The sequence below is a fragment of the Chanos chanos genome, chromosome 2 (genome assembly GCF_902362185.1).
Source record: "Chanos chanos chromosome 2, fChaCha1.1, whole genome shotgun sequence".
Lineage (NCBI taxonomy): Eukaryota > Metazoa > Chordata > Actinopteri > Gonorynchiformes > Chanidae > Chanos > Chanos chanos.
The window spans coordinates 54,954,136-54,973,819 of record NC_044496.1 but is presented as its reverse complement, the minus strand read 5'-3'; the positions used below and the strand labels follow the sequence as shown (position 1 = coordinate 54,973,819).

Genomic DNA, 19,684 nt, shown 5'->3' with positions numbered 1-19,684 from the left:
CCCTGCAGATTGGAAATGCATTAAAACACACACACACACGCACGCACACACACACACACACACACACACACACACACACACACAGACACACACACACAGACACACACAGACAGACACACACAGACACACGCACGCACACACACACACACACACACACACAGACACACGCACGCACACACACACACACACACACACACACAGACACACGCACGAACGCACACACACTCACACACACACACACACTCACACACACACACACACAGACACACGCACGCACACACACACACACACAGACACACGCACGCACGCACACACACTCACACACACACACTCACACACACACACACTCACACACACACACACACTCACACACACAGTCCACATTAACATCTCCCCTGGACAACATCACAGACAACAATAGCAATATTAATGATAATAATTTATTCCAATTTCATAATTAGTCTTTATTCAGCGATGGACATGCAAGCTGTGATCCTTGCAAATATCTTAATAAATTTGCATATTCAAATCATATTCCCCCCTGTAGAAAGCTCAGTCTACATAATGAAACAATGAGATGAGTTATGTATTGACATTTGTGTCTTGGGCTTGATATGTAACACTAAGGCATTATTTCCTTCTCTGCCATTATCAGACACAAAAATAATTTTTAACATTCAGAATATTATTATTCAGTCTATATTTGATTTCTGTTGATAAATTATAACACTCAGCTTTGCCTAAAATATGTTTGGTTATAATTCATTATTGACATTAAAAAATCATGTGCAGTTTTTTTTGTTTTACTTGTATTCTTTGACTTGTTTTGTTTTACTTTTATTGTATTGCTTAAATTCAAATGCATATTTACAATATTACATTTTAATTGAAAGTTAAATTTACTTTAATATATGTCTCACTTTTGTCTCACATGTGATACAGAATATAACATATTTAATAATATACGTAATATGTATCATAATGAATTAGCAAAATGTCTAGTTAAATATTGTTAGGTCTTAAAAAGACAGATGACAATGTATATAATTACGTACATTCGATCCTTTCTGTTTCTCTTTGTTCTTTTTCATTTGCTTTTGTTTGTTTCTCCCATCATTATAACTCAGTTCGTGAAAAGTTAGTTTAGAAACAATTAGGCTGAAAATGGCTGAATAAATAATTGTCTTTCTCTTAGCTGGACTGTCAGCATCATGCCTCATATGTTTATACACAGAGGCATGTGTTAGCACAGCTAGAGAGAGAAAGTAAGTGTGTGTGTGTGTGTGTGTGTGTGTGTGTGCGTGTGTGTGTGTGTGTGCGCGCGTGTGTATGTGTTTCCAAGTCCAATTAAATGTCCTGTGATCTTTCGGAGGGTGATTGCTGTGCAGGAAATGAGGTTTCTGCCCAATAACCCAATGCACTGAAGCAGAAAGACAACCACGATTACAAAGAGGAAACGTGTGTGTGTGTGTGTGCGTGTGTGTGTGTGTGTGTGTGTGCGCCATATAATAAATTTGGAAAATAGCGTCCTATTTTTAACTGCTAACAGTATTCCCTGGAATCCACAAAAGGCGGAATGCTGACACGTTTGAAACTGTGGGTAAATTGTCTGTCAGAGCTTGTATGTCATATCTTTTTGTGTGTTTGTATGTCCTGCTGTCTGTAAGAGCTGATCTCTGCTGTGAATCTCCATATGATCTATATGCAGTGCTCCCGGAGCATTCTGTGTCCTGTTGAATATTAGTGCCTAAAGGGAACGGGCTCTCTTATTACTGTGTGTGGATTGTCTTCTACGCTCCATTTCTCTCTGCTCACACCAGTGGGCTGCAGCGCTCTCTCACACACACACACACACACACACACACACACACACACACACACACACATACATACACACTGAAGGAACATTTTCTGATGCTATTGTCTTGGCTGTACTACTGTTGACAAATGCATAACATTGACTAGTGGTCTAGCTGTCTGTACCCCTCACCTCGCACACACAAACACACACACTTCACATTCACAATGTAATGTGATGAATACACTCCACACATTACTATAATATTCACAATATTATATAATAAATACACTCCACACATTCCTCTAACATTCACTATATAATATAATACACACACTCAACACATTCCTCTAACATTCCTTCACTATCCTCTGCCCTGCATCTGAATTCTTCATTGTCACTAAGCTTGCAGATACAGTTAGCTTCGCTATATGGTTGCTCGATTTCATCGTGGACCGTAGGGATATATAAACAATTAACAGGCATGAAGTTCACTCCTTATTTATGTTACAGTATTGTAAAACCATAAGAGAAACGTTTTGTGAACAAAACGCACGAGGCCAGACACCCAAACCGCACGGCGTCCAGTCGATGCTATCGCAGAAAGCGGATGGGGCTGTCGTCGTTACACATTCCAGACCTTGCTACTCTCACGTAATACAATAACGACCATGGGACGGTACGCGATGCGATGCGGGGTGTGGACAGTCTCAATGATGCGGACAGTGTTGGGAAAGAGGATGACTTTCACTGTAAATCTGGGCTCTGGGCGTTTGTTAGACTGTCGGGTGACAGTAGCACGGACGACGCTGACACAGAGTGGAGGCTGACGCTGGTGTTGCGTAGAGAGTGTGATGAGAGACAGAGCCTCGGCTTTACAGTGTGTGTGTGTGTGTGCGTGTGTGTGTATGTTTGGAGGAGTGCTGTCGCTGACGGCCGGCAGAACAACGCGTAATGTCCGGACACTGAGTGCTCCTGGAAAGCACAGGAAACGGAGCTAGCGCTAAGCACTCAGTCCATTCATTATGAATGCAAAGTGTGCTCTATATTTAGCCCCCGCTCTTAAGCCACACTCTCCTGCCAGGGAAATCACCCAAAGTCGCAAACCACATAAATGTTTCATCGGCCTTTACATCGGCAGAAACAAGTTTGGTTTCTCTCTTAAACAATGTTGACATTCTTTTTCCTCTTTTATGTGTGTATGTGTTTTCATGTGTATATGTACTCTAGGTACATGGAAGTTTGTTTGTTTGTGTGTGTGTGTGTGCGCCTGCGTTATACATATGTCTTATGTGTCTTATTGTGCATGTTCTTTGAGGGAGAGAGAGAGAGAGAGAGAGAGAGAGACTGTGTGTGTGTGTCTGTGTGTGTGTCTGCGTGTGTGTGTCTGTGTGCGCGTGAGCACGCGGGTGCATGCGCGTGCATGCGTGTGTGTGTGTGTGTGTGTGTGTGTGTGTTTGGAAGGATATTTGAGAGCCTGTTTATTTGCAGACTGGATTTGATGACTCTTCTCTCAGACGGGTTATTATTGCTCATTAGTGAAGATGAGTAGCCAGGCTGCAGAGGCTGACTGTGGACAGAATTTTTCATATCTCCCCCCGGCAGACGTCCCTCCACCATTCTTACCTCCATTAGCGCTCATCCAGCCCGGATTTTAATTACATCTCCAAGAAAAATAAAGATCAAGGGGACAGAGAAGAGCAGCCCACCCTTCAAACGAGTTTCATGTCCCTTAGCTATTACAGCCAGGCTTCAGAGACAGAGAGAGACAGAGAGAGAGAGAGGGTATAGAGAAAACAGGAGACTAAAGCACTTGGTAGATTACTCTTAGTTGCAGACAATGACATCAAGAGTCTGTGTGTGTTTTAGAGATGTGCTTGTGCAGGTGCACGCATGTGTGTGTGTGTGTGTGTGTGTGTGAGAGAGAGAGAGAGAGGGAGAGAGAGAGAGTGAGTGAGTGAGAAGTAAAAAAAATGGTTGGGCAAAGACAGATAAGGAGACTGTGTGTGTGTGTGTGTGTGTCTGTGTGTGTGTGTGTGTGTCTGCGCATGTGTGTGTGTGTTAGGGAGCATTTCTTGACCATACTCTGTGAACATTGCTCTCGATGCTGAGTGAGCATATATTTTTTAGCCCTCTGTCCCCGACACTCGTGTTGAACCGCAGAAAATATCAATAAACAGTTTACTCGGCTAGTGGCCGGAAAACAAACGCGCTGCCTTTTGTTCCTGCTGTCAGTGGGTCTCCAGTGCACCACTGTGAAATGAAAGCTGTGTACCAAGCTGCTACGCCGCTCTGCTGAAGACCGACGCACTGCACTAAACGGGAAAGCTAACTAAGCTCTTCTCTCATACATGACAATGGCTAGACGACAACCACTACCGTCAGGAACACAGGCTTAACCGAGAAGGGATGAATTTTGTCCATCTGTGTTTCTGCTCATGCGCTTATGTAGTTCTGATATTACAGCTGTATTTTCTTCTTCTATATAATTTTTAATATAAATTTGTTTGGTATTTACAAATATATATACATATATATATATCTTCATGGCAATATGTGGTTAACACTTAAATCAGTCGCACACACACACACTCACACACACACACACACACATACACACAAGAAACACATCCTACCTTCCTGAGTGTGGGTCTGAGAATTTGTAATCTGACAGGAGTCTCCATCATTACAGGGTGAATACAAACACAGGCCTCAGCTTCAGAGACAACCAGACAGGGGGATAACAGCTAACAGCATGTGTTTGTGTGTGTGTGTGTGTGTGTGAGAAAGAGAGAGAGAGAGGTTTAGGTTGCTGTGGTATCACGTGGACCAGATACTCCCATGTTGACACTCTGTTTGTTAGTCAGCTGTGGCTTTACATTCTGTAACCCACAGACCATCATCAGCTTGTTTTAATACTGAGAGAGGGAGAGAGAGAGAGGGAGAGAGAGAGAGAGTGCCCGTCTCAGTGGCTATTGTCTAATTGCACTTTTTCATTTCTTTATAAGCACGCTGAAGCTTGGAAGAAATCGCCATTTCTATTACCTCCCGCTGTCTCAGGGCTTCTCCCTATTACATTTAGATTGTATCTTTTATCATTCCAAATTGACATTTATGCTTTTAGTCCTATTGTTTCCCAGGCTTCTCAGCGCTCGCGCCCGACTATTTATTTTAATTTGTGTCTCTGGGCTCCGTGTCGCACTACATCCCAGTCATAGTCGCTCTGTCAGCACTGCAGACTACAGATCCCAGCTGTGGAGCATTCACACTAACCTTTCTTCAATGACTGACCCTCTGTGCCCCGCAACACACTCTTTCTCTCCCCCCCCCCCCCCCCCCCCCCCCCCCCCCCTTCCCCCTTTCTCGTTCGCTCGGTCTGTCTCCGTCTCTCTGCGTGGTTTATGTGAAGAGAGCCTTATTTTTCATACAAGAAAAGAAGTATAAAAATTGTTCGTGTATTTAATTGGATCCAGGAGACGAAAAGATTTGACCTCCAGAAACTTAACTCCTCGCTCTTTCCGATGGTGGTATTATTTCTGAAGCAAAACCTTGTCATTTGCGAAATAAACAAGGTTTTAGCGGAGAAAATTAAAGTTTGACTAGCTGTCGTCTCTGGCCTTGAAAGTCCTCTCAGGTAAAAGGGGAAATGAAAACAAATATACCGAATCTAACGTAGCTCAAATTATTACACAAAATCATTATTACAAGTCGCCGTGTGAAATGTGTTGTTATTATTGCTTTCTGAGATGTGACATTTTATGGCGTGGAAATAATTTCAATGTACTACTTAACTAGCTGTGCCCTTTTACTACGTATTCCACTCAGCTTCTTTTATTACGCTAATATTTTCTCAAAAATCAGAAGAGGATAATACCGTTCTCTATGGTTAACATAATCATCCTTTGTGCGGTCCCGTAGAACATTGTTTTAGAGACTGAGGGTTTTTTTTTTTGTTTTTTGTTTTTTTTGGAGGATATGTGGAGAAGGTTATTAGCGAGGACCCTTCGGGATTGAATGCGAGTTGTCACACTCGGAGACGCTGCACGGTCATTTCACGCGCGGTCACTCACGCTGAGAAAGCCCAGCCGGCACGCGGAGATGCACGTATGGGAAAAAGTACCTCTCATGGCTATGAAAACTCTTTTACATCCTACCACAAAAGGCTGAACAACACTTGAGTCTTTTTTAAACAATGCGGTGTTATTCAACGTGAAGAAAACAGTGTATTCACCTGCTGCGTTGCACTTAAACAAATACGTACTTCTGACCAGTAAAAAGGAGAGGGAAACTATGACAGAAAGGGAGGAATTTAAGGTAATAAACAGAACGAGTCATTGACAGAGTAAGACTGTTTTTCAAAGATGTTAGATAGTTGAGCTGTAAAGGACCTACTCAGTATTTGTAGTGGTGTGTGTGTGTGCGTGTGTGTGTGTGTGTGTGAGAGAGAGAGAGAGAGAGAGAGAGATTTTAGAGACTAACTTCTCTTAGAGACTCACTCCTCTTTGTTTTGCAAGTTTCAACACTGAAACATTTGTGTGTTTTGCCTGTGAGGATATGTATGTGATTTTTTTGCAACTCTCTCTCTCTCTCTCTCTCACTCTGTGCCTGTGTATGTGTGTGTGCTTGTATGCGTGCATTTATATTTCAATAGGCATATTTTCCCTGTTTGTGTCTGTTGAATGTATGTGAGTAGCTTGTGTGTATGTACTTATGGGTGTAAAGTCCCTAGAGAGTGCTCCACTGTGTATTCACAGATGTCAAATGTCTCTCCAGCATAAAGAGGTTGAGTCAGCTTCACCTCCTCCACCTCCTCACGGTTCCCCTTTTAACGAGCAACAACGCGTCTCCTTTTTTACCGGAGCACCTGCAGATGGAGAATTAGGTCATATCTCCTGTGTTCTCCGTTAGAGGAGAGTTCGAACGGTGCTTTTCGGCATGAAACATCCTCCACAGGGAATGGGACTCGTACAAGGAAACCAGGCTTTTGTGTCCAGTCAGGAGAAAGAGGCTTAGGGCATCGAGTATTCTGCCTGGCCTTCATCCTGGTCACCGCGGTTTATTACAGTGAATTAGACTTAATGTTGTTTCGACCTATATGCTCCCAACCAGACGCTGTCGGTCATAAACTCTGTTTATTTGATTGCTGGTTGTACTCCATGCCCTCCTGGAGGAGAAGTACATAGAAGTGCAGTCTAGGTGAGCGTAGACAGGACTGAAAGAGAAACGGGGAGGTGTTAGCAGTCTCTCCATAGAAGTGCAGTCTAGGTGAGCGTAGACAGGACTGAAAGAGAAACGGGGAGGTGTTAGCAGTCTCTCCATAGAAGTGCAGTCTAGGTGAGCGTAGACAGGACTGAAAGAGAAACAGGGAGGTGTTAGCAGTCTCTCCATAGAAGTGCAGTCTAGGTGAGCATAGATAGGACTGAAAGAGAAACAGGGAGGTGTTAGCAGTCTCTATAAGCTTAGCTATGTGTGTGTTGTTTGAGTATCGCGAATGTATCAGCACCTCAGAGAGCTTCGTGTTTTTTTTTTTGTTTGTTTTTTTTTTACTTAGGCTTGGGCCGTGCTGGGTGACTCATCCCTCTGCCTGACAAGCTTTTCCTTGGTAAATTCACAGCGTTCCCATACGATAATTCCGGGTCTGATCCGGGCAGCGTAGCTCTCGCCCGAACGCGGCGCAGAGAGGCCGATTACGCGGCCTTGACTGTCGGAGTCCTGCGACGTTCCACTCCGCTCTTAAACCGCCCCTTCCTCCCTCCCTCATCATCATTACACTCAGCCTGGCTTTATGCTCCTTTGTGTTTCTGTGTTTATTTGTACTGATAGTCAGTAATCTGTTTGCTGTGGCTGGTTTTTGATGTCCAAGATTCTGTCTGTCTGAAAAAAAACTCCTTTTGTGATTTTAATCCCCTCTCTCTCTCTCTCCCAGTATCAGAGAGCCTGTGTTAGCTTAGTCACCCTCATTGTCTTGCATTAAAAGAAGGATAAAAAAGTGTGAGAGGCTTTCTCTGGTGGATTGAGCACATAGGAAAGAAAAAAAAAAACTGAACATGGAAGAAAGGGAAGACAGAGAGTATAAAAGTCTCTGCCTCGACTGCCTGTAAATAAATAAATAAATAAATGAAAACTTTCTTCAGATCAAAACAAGAACTGAACTACATTGCATAGCCAAAGGCCAGTTTATTTTAGTTTTGGGAATACAATTATGTGTACTAATTATGTTATTCATAATTGGACCCATAGCCTGGTTGCATTGAGAACACGTTTATAGGAAGGTCGGTAATAATGAGGTTATGGTCTTGTGTATTTGTAAGGTTGTGCTTTGTGATTCATGAACAGAGGTTTTATATCCAGAGGAATGGAAGTCTGGGTCATTGAATCATTTCTCCTTTTTCCATTTGCCACTCCCCTGTTTTTAAAAATGTCTGGGTTTTTTTATTTTTATTTTTTTTACTTTTGACAAAAAAAGAGTAAAGGATAGATGGAGGATGAGGGTGGGAAGATTGGTCGACCTCTCCTGTCACGCATCAGCGAGATGAGATAGAGAGAGAGAAAATCAGGGACTGAAAGACAGAGAGAGAGAGACAGAGAGAGAGAGACAGAGAGAGAGAAAGAGCGAGAGGGGGGGCGGGCAAAGGAAAGGGGGTATGAGAGAGTGAGACAGAGAGAGAGTGAGGTAACGTAGTGTGTTTGTGTGTGTGTGTGTGTGTGATTGAGGGAGAGAGAAAATGACATGGAGAGACTATTTAACCCTTGTTTGGGAGACAGACCAACAATCCGTGTGGTTCATTTTTATTACCTCATATAGTTTTTGAGGGAAAAAAAATGTCAATCATAATAAAGAGAATATAGAGCTTCTTGACTTCTGCCCCTTCTCTTCCCCTCCAACCATCTTTCTCCACGTAAAAACAGGAGAAATAAATGTAACACAAGGCTGAGTTTTACTCCTCTTGTTGTTCCTATATTACACGGGAACCAATTTCCGACCTGATGTTGCCTCTTACGTGGAAACATGGAGAAAACACAAGCTGCATTAGCTGATAAAGCAACCCTGTCAATAACTGGGGTGATGGTCCACCGTTCCAGCTCCATTAAAGTTACAAGCAAACTAACTCCCTTGTCAATTAGTGGAGTTTTATGAAGTACACAGAAACAGCATCCGACAACATTAGAGCAGTTTAACCAAAAAAAAAAAAAAAAGAGAGAGAGAGAGAGAGAGAGAGAGAGAGAGAAACAGAAAAACAAAAACACTTTTCCGTCTAATGAGTCTCTTAACAGACTGAGTGTCATAGTGTTTTCGAAGTCTTCCAGCTACTACAAATAGAAGCACTTCCTTCTCCACTTCCTCCAGGGATGAAATAAGTGTCGACAGCTCCACTGGCCGACCACCATTAGACAGTACTTACTCCTCTGTCAGCTTTGGCGCTGTCTGTCTGATCAGGCTTTGCCTTACAGCGCTCCAGCTATCTGCGTAAATCATTGCCATGAGTCGTTCATCACCAAAACAATATGATTACTGTTTGCTGTTGGGCGTAATTCTTTACTGTAATCTCGCTCCATCTTACGCATATTTCCAGTCACTAATGAAACAAGATTCAGAGGCTATTTATAAAAAAGTTATTAGATGGAAACAGTCTTTGTTAGAATTTAACTTGCTCCGGAGAATGCATTCCATTACAGGGTTTTATATATTAATTTTTTTATTTATTTCATTCCAAAACCAACCCTTTGGAAGATTTTTTTTTTTGTCCTCACCCATCTCTAACAGAGCTGATGTGATTGCTAATCAACACATTCTTGATATGATATCATGTCTAATTAAGCCCTGGAGAGAAGATGCACTTAATGGTTACTAACTATCAGGGCGTCTGGTCAAAAACATCCACATTTTCACATTGTCAAAACCAACTTAGGTCCTGCAAGTTAACAACAGAACAGCAACAACAACCAACACGGTGGTTCAGCGATACACATAGCAGTGAAAAAAAAAAAAAAAAAAAGAGCAGAAACCAGTTGATTGTTCATTTGCGTGATGTCTGCAGCAGGGCTGGTATTTGTCTGTGTGGTACTGAGAGTTGGCTTGTTCTCCTCCTCTTTCCACAGGAGCTTCTAACCATCAGGGTCAGTCCACTCTACGGCCCCCTCTGCCCCCCCCTCACAACCACCAGACGCTATCTCATCACCAGTCGTCTGCCAACTCCCTCAACCGCAACACGCTGAGCGGCCGCCGGAACCCCATCCATGCCCCCCCCTCCGCCCCAGGAGAAGGCCCCACCACCCCGGAGTCAGTGCAGCTACAGGACAGCTGGGTGCTTAACAGCAATGTGCCCTTAGAGACCAGGTCAGTGTGCACCTTCAGAGTTCAGACCAACTCTGTATTCAGCTCCAGAGTTTACATCAAATCTGTATTCACCTCCTGAGTTTAGATCAAATCTGTATTCAGCTCCAGAGTTTAGATCAAATCTGTATTCAGCTCCTGAGTTTAGACCAGGAATTCACTTCCAGAATTTAGACCGACTCTGTATTCAGCCCCAGAGTTTAGATCAAATCTGTATTCACCTCCAGAGTTTAGATCAAATCTGTATTCAGCTCCTGAGTTTAGACCAGGAATTCACTTCCAGAATTTAGACCGACTCTGTATTCAGCCCCAGAGTTTAGATCAAATCTGTATTCACCTCCAGAATTTAGACCAACTCTGTATTCAGCTCCAGAGTTTACATCAAATCTGTATTCAACTCCTGAGTTTAGACCAACTCTGTATTCAGCTCCAGAGTTTAGATCAAATCTGTATTCACCTTCAGAGTTTAGACCAACTCTGTATTCAGCTCCAGAGTTTACATCAAATCTGTATTCAGCTCCAGAGTTTAGATCAAATCTGTATTCACCTCCAGAATTTAGACCAACTCTGTATTCAGCTCCAGAGTTTAGATCAAATCTGTATTCACCTCCAGAATTTAGACCAACTCTGTATTCAGCTCCAGAGTTTAGATCAAATCTGTATTCAGCTCCAGAATTTAGACCGACTGTGTATTCACCTCCAGAATTTAGACCGACTCTGTATTCAGCTCCAGAATTTAGACCAACTCTGTATTCAGCTCCAGAGTTTAGACCGGGTTAGTTTTCCCCTCCGGGAAATGTGAACATTTTTTATAACCTGAGTGGTGACAGTGGGGTAAGCCCTGAGTGTGCCGTTCACTTTTGAAATAGGAGATGTATTCATCAAGCCACGTGGCGCATTTAAGGCACTGTCAGACAAGATGCTTTTGTAGAATTTGAATGATGTTCTACCTTCATTGCGCGAGAACTCACACATTCACGAGGCAAAGTGGCATATTCAGACGATTGTCAAGCTGTGCTTTTATGAAGAATTTGAATGACTAGACCTTGGATTCTCTTGTAGTTCTGATTCTTCTTTTCTGATGAAAGATGTGAAAGAACAGAAAGAATGAAAGCCATACCCTTCAAATCCATTCTCCACTGCCTTTCTGTAGAGTCTGTCTTACAGTGATCAATAGTTTTATTGAAATGATAGCTCAATTATTATTATGTTTTTTTTAATATTTGATCAAGATCCCACAACAAATCCTTAAGTACGAAAGCCAAAGCCTCAGGAACAAAGATTGAATGTAAAAAGTAGTACCTGGCTTCAAACATGAGAACGTATTTTACATACACAACATAAACTGCGCTTTCTAAAACGAAACATGTTTTAGAACACGTTCTCTGAACATATGTCATGTCATGCACATGCATTGGGACTATCATGCATGTGAAATTTTGCACACTGACACACACACACACACACACACACATGCTGACACACAGACACAGAAAGGAAGATAGAGATAGATAGTGTGTCGTCCTGGCTCTGTTGTTATGTTTCCCATGCTGGGCAGAGGGTCACTCCTTCTGTTCTCAGATCAGAGGGCCCATGCTCAGCATACACTATTCATGAGTCCACGGCAGCATGTTTAATTCACCAGGACAGGTCTGAGGACTGTGGAAACCACAGGTGTCTGACTGGCTTTTAATTAAAGGAAGCGTGATAGGCCATACTGTATGTCAGAGGAGCTAGACACGGAGCAGACAGGATGAGACAGGAATCTACTGCCACGGCAGGGACAGCTGTCTCTCTCTCTCTCTCTCTCTCTCTCTCCTTCTCTCTCTCTCTCTCGCCTCTCCTCACAGCATTGTGATGGACTCGGGACTCTAAAAATGTGTTAGAATTCGGCAGACATTTCCCCACACATAGGATACTGTGTGTGTGATTCCCACAGAGACTGGAAATCTCTCTCATTTCCTCTGCAGTCTGGTTTTAGTGAGCTTTTATTGTCGGCGATGATAAAGCAGTTTATGAAAGCAGTTTGTGTCCTATTGAAGGCATATATACAGCCATTAGCAGACACTGTTTAAACACACAGAGGTGGTTTGGGCTGTAAGAAGACACTTCTGTAATGATCTATAAAAAGCACTGTTGTGAGAGGCTGTGTAATATGATATTTATGGCTTTCAAAGTCACTCCATCATCACAGCTGCACTCAGACAGAGAATCCCACTGTTTACAAATATGATGCTATTTCTATAGCATCAATAAGACAGTACATTTACCAAGACAATCACATGTCCCAGTCTGGACTGGGTTTTTTTTGTTGTTTGTTTTTTTTTTGGGGGGGGTGTTTTTTTTAGAAATTCAGGTGTGGTCTGTACCGTGGTGTGTTGTGTGGACAAGCAGGAGCAGTAATGCTTAAAAAGCCATCTGCTCAGGGAACAGTGCCTCACCCAACCACAGCATCACTCAGCCAAACCACACCCAGCCCCAAGTTCTCCCCAACCAACCCTGGACCAGCTCTCTCCCTCTCTCTCTCTCTCTCCCTCTCTCTCTCACTCTCGCTCTCTCTCTCTCTCCAGCCCTGCCAGCAGCACACTGCCTCACTCCCAGCAGCCTCTTAATTGGGGTTCTGTCAGTGCAGATGGACCACCTGTCTTTAGACACAGACACACGCACACACACCCACACCCACACACACGCTCTCTCTCTCACACACACACACACACACACACACACTCTCACACACACACAAACACACACACACACACACACTCTCACACATACACGCACAAACACACACACACACACAAACACGCTTTGGTTTGATACACACACTCGCTTGCACACACACACACACACACACGCGCGCGCGCGCGCACATGCATACACACATACATACACACACACACACGCTCCCTCTCATTTGTTCGTTCATTTACTAGTTTCCAATACATTAAATTTATTACATTCATATTCATGTCGTTTACTGTGGATGAAGTTTGTGTAACCATGCAGAGATGATGCAGTGGATTCATTTGCGACTCTGAGAGCTCCAGCCAGTCGACCCTGGTTCTCTACCAACAGTGCCCACTGAGGCACACAGTCCCTGGGCAGTCAGGAGGGGCTGTCAGGCCTCCCCTGGATCCTCCAGGTGTCAGTAGCAAAGGAAAGCCCATCCTGTTAGTCCTCCCATGCTTTAATGGAGATCTGCCAACCGAAGTCTGAGAGTTTTCGCTGAGCGAAACCGCACTCGCTGCTTTTCCGATCTGTTATCGCACACGGCTCTTGCGGAACTTGGGACAGAGAGAGGACAAGGGAAGAAGAAAAGGAAGAAGAAAAAGAAGGAAAACAAACCCAGAAGCAACAGACGTCTGAAATGAAAGATAGAGCACTTAAAATGGTGTAATAGCAGGCTGTTAAATGGTTGGATTGTTAGGAGGTGATTACACTGCGTAATGTCAGTAATTTAGTCTCACACACACACACACACACATAAGAGGAGGGCATTTCTCTCTGTCCTCCCCGTCTGCGTGATGTATCGAGACGGTGCGGACACTATCTGGTTTGTGCAGCCTAAGGATTTTTTTTTTTTTTATTTAATCATCCTCCTATAGCCACTCACGGCCTCCTCCGCTTCTCCCATATCACGTCCCACCTTTGGTCAGACACACAGCAGCGCACAGCAACCAGCCAATGACAGCGGCACACAGCAACCAACCAATGACAGGTCTGCTCTGTGAAACTAATAGGGCTGTTTTTATTTCTGTATCAGCTGAGAAAGAGAGTAAAAAAAAGAGAGAGAGCGAGAGAGAGAGGGAGAGAGAGAGAGAGAAAGAAAGAATAGAAGGAGAGCAGAGAGATTTTATTCTACTTTATCTCATTCTCATGGTTTGTGAGAAGACACATTTATTATATCATCTTTTTTTTTTAATTTAGGTGGATAGAGAGAGAGGTACAGACAGAGAGAGATGGGGGGGGGTGTCAGGAGGTGGGGACTCTATTAAGAGGAGCAGTGAGGAGAGCAGTGAGACAGAGGAGACAGCGGGGCTGAGAAGGTGCTAGCCTCCCTGTAGGCTTGTTAAGAGTTTGGCCGGCCACTTGCTCCTCCCTCTCTCTCTCTCTGTCTCTCTTTTCTCTCTTTCTTTCTCTTTTTTTTCTCTCTCCCACTGTCTTCTGATTGATTGTAGTCCCTGAACAGTCTCAGAGGTTCCAGAACCGAACAGAAGGAGAGGAAATGGATCTGAGAGGACAGTGAACAGATGAGGAGAGGAAGACAGATGAAAAAAGGGAGGGAGTTATGATTCTGTTAAACGTATGAAAGTAAAAGAGAGTGTAAAGAGAAAATATTTGGGGGGGGAGGGGGCAGTGGCGGGGAGGGGGTTGTTAAAAAATCTGATCTGAAAAAATGACATTCAATGTGCTACTGATATCATTATATGTGTGCATTTGCATGAGCATGTGCATTTCTGTGTGTGTGTTTGTGCGTGTGTGTGCACGCATGTGTGTGTGTGTACGCACACGTGTGTGTGTGTGTGTGTGTGTGTGTGTGTGCGCGTGTACGCACATGTGCATGTGTGTATGTGTGTGTGTGTGTATGCGCACGTGAATGTGTGTGTGTTTGTGTGTCAGTGCTCTATGTAAATTTTGACATTTTATGGGTCAGGCCTTCCCTGGCTAAATGGACGGTCAGCCAGTCTATCGTCCTGAGGTTACGCTGGACAGTCGGCAGACGCACGAAGATTGATTACCTAACTACGTGCTTGTCAGAGAGAGAGAGAGAGAGATGGGGGGGGGGCAGGGAGGAATCAGTTTGCAGTTGTATAAATGGCTAGAGATGGCTGCATCCACCCAGAGCGGGAGGGACTGATTTCCAATTGCACTGTGAAGCCTCTTTACCAGCTGATGCCAACCTTAATTCCTCTTTCATCTCAGGATGCCCATCTCAACTTTCCATCATCCTGCCTCTCTCTTACACACACACACACACACACACACACAAACACACACACACACACACACACACACACACATATTTTTGAAAGAGTCATGCGATTACAATTTGGCTGGGAGGGAACAGAATGCATTCACATGCATTACAGCGGATACACACAGTCCTTATACTGCTGCTGATCATGTGTGTGTGTGTTTGTGTGTTCATGTGTTTGCGTGTTTGTGTTTGTGTGCATGTGTGTGTATGTGTTGGACTGGCTCATCTGTCAACGTCATAAGAGCTGTCACAGCTGTCCACCACTCATTGAGTTTTTCTCTGACTGTGTTTGAATGGGACAGACAGCCAGCACAAACAGGGAACCTTTTTGTTAATACACATACTTCACACCTCTTGGGAGGAATTCATTACCTTAGACAAAAAAAAAAAAACCTTAAGCCTGTTCTCCTGTCTGTCTCACCGGACGCTGCTCTGAACCATATTCTTCTGCATATTCTTTTAGTCTTAATTCTTATCAAAGGCAAAAAAAACAAAACTTGTGTAGTGTCAGAGAAAGGCATGTGTAGTAATTGAGCTGCAGTGTAGATGAAAAGTTGGGTTCTATGATCTACCAAGTCAGAAAGAGAGAGAGTGTACATCAGTAAAAGAGAGAGAGAGTGTACATCAGTAAAAGAGAGAGAGAGTGTGCATCAGTAAAAGAGAGAGAAAGTTTACATCAGTAAAAGAGAGAGAGAGTGTGCATCAGTAAAAGAGAGAGAAAGTTTACATCAGTAAAAGAGAGAGAGAGAGTGTACATCAGTAAAAGAGAGAGAGAGTACATCAGTAAAAGAGAGAGAGAGAGAGAGTGTACATCAGTAAAAGAGAGAGAGTGTACATCAGTAAAAGAGAGAGAGAGTGTACATCAGTAAAAGAGAGAGAGAGTGTACATCAGTAAAAGAGAGAGAGTGTACATCAGTAAAAGAGAGAGAGAGTACATCAGTAAAAGAGAGAGAGAGTGTACATCAGTAAAAGAGAGAGAGAGTGCACATCAGTAAAAGAGAGAGAGAGTGTACATCAGTAAAAGAGAGAGAGAGTACATCAGTAAAAGAGAGAGAGAGAGAGTGTACATCAGTAAAAGAGAGAGAGAGAGAGAGTGTACATCAGTAAAAGAGAGAGAGAGTGTACATCAGTAAAAGAGAGAGAGAGAGTGTACATCAGTAAAAGAGAGAGAGAGTGTACATCAGTAAAAGAGAGAGAGAGAGTGTACATCAGTAAAAGAGAGAGAGTGTACATCAGTAAAAGAGAGAGAGAGTGTACATCAGTAAAAGAGAGAGAGAGTACATCAGTAAAAGAGAGAGAGAGAGAGTGTACATCAGTAAAAGAGAGAGAGAGTGCACATCAGTAAAAGAGAGAGAGAGTGTACATCAGTAAAAGAGAGAGAGAGTACATCAGTAAAAGAGAGAGAGAGAGAGTGTACATCAGTAAAAGAGAGAGAGAGAGAGAGTGTACATCAGTAAAAGAGAGAGAGAGTGTACATCAGTAAAAGAGAGAGAGAGTACATCAGTAAAAGAGAGAGAGAGAGAGTGTACATCAGTAAAAGAGAGAGAGAGAGAGAGTGTACATCAGTAAAAGAGAGAGAGAGTGTACATCAGTAAAATAGAGCAGTTAAGATTAAGGCCCATGAAAAGACATGTTTATTAGATCTTTATGAAGTTCAGAGATTTCTCCTCATTTGGAAAGTATGCCTGAAAAACATTTATGAAATGCAATTACAGTACGTATTCAGCCTCTTGTATATAACATTTCAAAGTAAAACACACACTAAAAACAGTGTGTATAGTGAATAGAGCATATCTGAGTCAGTTCAGTTTTGTAGAGACTGCTGATTGGCTTAGAGGTCGTTGTTGAAGCAAACCTAAAAATCAAATATTCCTTCCACCATCCACTCACCAGAAGAGTAACAATCATAGTTTTGGCTTTGATTAATTGTCTGTTCAACCTCAATTTACAGTTCTTCCATTCAACTTTCAAGTCATAAAAGAATCATTGCTTCTCTACATGGATGGAAACTTTCTTCCATGTCGTAAGCCTTTTACGTTTAACCCTGCCTGCACACACATACACACACACACTGTTTTCTTCCTCCTCAATTAATTATGGTTATAAATGTGGAAGAGCTATGATATGATAATTCCTCTTGACCTCAGCTAGTATTAATCAGGTCTTTGTGGAGATGTTTGTTCATGAAAAGAAGGCAGGCAGAGAAAAAAAACAAAAGTGAGCGTGTGAGAGAGAGAGAGCGAGAGAGAAACAGAGAGAGAGAGAGAGAGAGAGAGAGGGAGGGAGAGCGAGAGAGCAAGGCAGAGGGAGAGAGAATGCACTCTGTGTCTCTCCTTCACATTCTGTTAATTGTCTGCGAAGCCTCTGTAAGTGTATTAATTGTTCAGGTCCTCTTAGCCCTCACTGGGGAAGAGAGCAAAGAGCGCTGTGAAAACAAGTTTCTGTTTCCCTCCTTTCTTTTCTCGTCTTTTTTTTTCCTTCTCTCTCTCTCTCTCTCTCTCTCTCTCTCACTCTCTCTCCCTGTTTCTTTCTCACCTACTGTCTAATCTCTCTCTCTCTCTCTCTCACTCACTCAAACTTCGTCAGCGGTTGCCAAGGTATCTGTGTGGGGCAGATTTACATTCTAGGCTGCACACAGAGGCAAATTTGTTATCCTAACGGGAGCCAATCAGAGCACAGGAGCCCGCAGCTTGGCAAAGATTTATGTGTCTTTTCCCTCCACGCTCCTCAAACAGATTGAATTCTGGGTTTGTCGAACAAATCCAAAGCGCTGTAATTAGAAAACATGTTTGGAGATCTTTGTTCCGGCATTTGGAGATTCTGTGGCTTGTGTTTCTCAGGATCAGGCAAGGAGAGAATGGGAGAGAATTGTTTCTATCAAACTGACTGGAAAGAAAAAAGTATTCAGTATTCATAGTGAAATGGTGGAATGGGCTGTGTTGGTGAAGTGGTGTTACCTTGTTTGGATTGTTTTTGTTGGGTGGGATTGCATTGTTGTCTTAGCTTGTTTAGTGTTAATTATGTGTGACTTTACCAACAGGCTAATACTAGGAAGTCTCCTGAGAGAGAGAGAGAGAGAGAGAGAGAGAGATGGACAAAAAAATCACATTGCTCCCCTCACTGCTAATGATGTGGTCTTGCCATTTTCAGTGTGCTCACACACACACACACACACACACACGAAAAGGCAGGGAAACACCCTGGACAGGTGGTCCATCGCAGGACAACTCAAATTCATCATCTGTTCATCCCGATTTTTTCTTTACAACACACTAACGTCAAGCACATAATACACACACACACACACACACACACACACACACACACACACACACACACACACACAAACTGATGCTGACAAACACGTACAGAATGCAGTCACATTCACAAACCAACACACACACAACATACACTCCAGTTATACATGCTCTAGAACATGTACACACAAACACGCAGACACACACACAGACACACAGACACACACACACACACACACATATATATATGATACGTCTAGCCATGTGTAGAGTGTAGGTAAGAGCTGTAAGAGGCGGAGGGCAGGGGCCCTGTAAAGGCCCCTGACTGATGTATCTGTGACTGTAATAGAAGTGTCAGTCTGCAGAGGTATGTGTGAGAGGGCTCACTCCTATTGGCCAGAAATCAGGCTGTTAAATGAGTGGAGATGGAAAAGAAACAGGGATAAATAAATAAGCAGCCAAGCCTGACATTAAGTGGATGTTTGCTATTGAGGGCTTTGCTGCTTCTGTCAAAGCTAATGAGTGGCATGGGTCGTTTTAAACACCAAATTCTTAACAGTCTGCTCTCTCTCTCTCTCTCTCTCTCTCTCTCTCTCTCTCTCTCTCTCGCTCCCTCTCTCTCACTCACCCTCTCTCACACACATACACACACACGCACACACATGCTGTGCACACCTGTCCCACTCAGACAGGTCATTAATCAGACGTCTGTAAGGAACGACAGAATGACCTCACCAATGTCTCCATCAGTGTCTGGAGAGAGAATGGCTAAGCTGTCATTTCACCTTCATCACTCCTCTTCCTCTTTTCCGTCCCTATGACAACGTCAGCCCTCCCTCTGTCCCATCCACCCAAACTCTCACTCCTTCCCTGTCCTGCTGTTCTCCATTTGCCTCACCCCCCCCCCACCCCGCCCCCTTTGTCTGTCTGTTTGCTGTCTCATGTCCTCTCTGTGTCCTCTCCTGTCTCTCCCTCTTTCCCTCTCAACTCACACCTTCACTTTTCCCTAACGTCTTCGCTTAATGCTAAGAGTCTCTTCTCTTCTCTTCTCTTCTCTTCTCTTCTCTTCTCTTCTCTCATAGCCCCTTCTCTCTGCCTTTCCATCCCTCTCCTTTTCTTACTTTTTTCTTGCCTTTTACTTTGTCTTGATTACTTGGGTATCATCAGTTTCTTTTTTTTCTTGTGTTCAAGGTTTTCATTAATTGGTCAGTAAAATAGGACCTATTAAAAATGATAAAGTTTCCACTCCTCTCCTCTCTTCTCCTCTTCCCCCGTCTCCACTTCTCTCCCCTCCTCTCCTCTCCTCTCCTCTCCTC

General features: G+C 43.3%; 1 protein-coding gene across 1 annotated transcript in view; it reads left to right on the top strand.

Moving 5' to 3' along the window:
• tenm2a (teneurin transmembrane protein 2a) overlaps nucleotides 1-19,684 on the top strand; it is a 121,334-nt gene that overhangs the window by 43,543 nt on the left and 58,107 nt on the right. Inside the window, exon 4 of the mRNA XM_030765576.1 lies at nucleotides 9,899-10,136. Within this exon, the coding sequence (XP_030621436.1) occupies nucleotides 9,899-10,136 (238 nt within the window). The remainder of the gene's footprint in view (nucleotides 1-9,898; nucleotides 10,137-19,684) is intronic.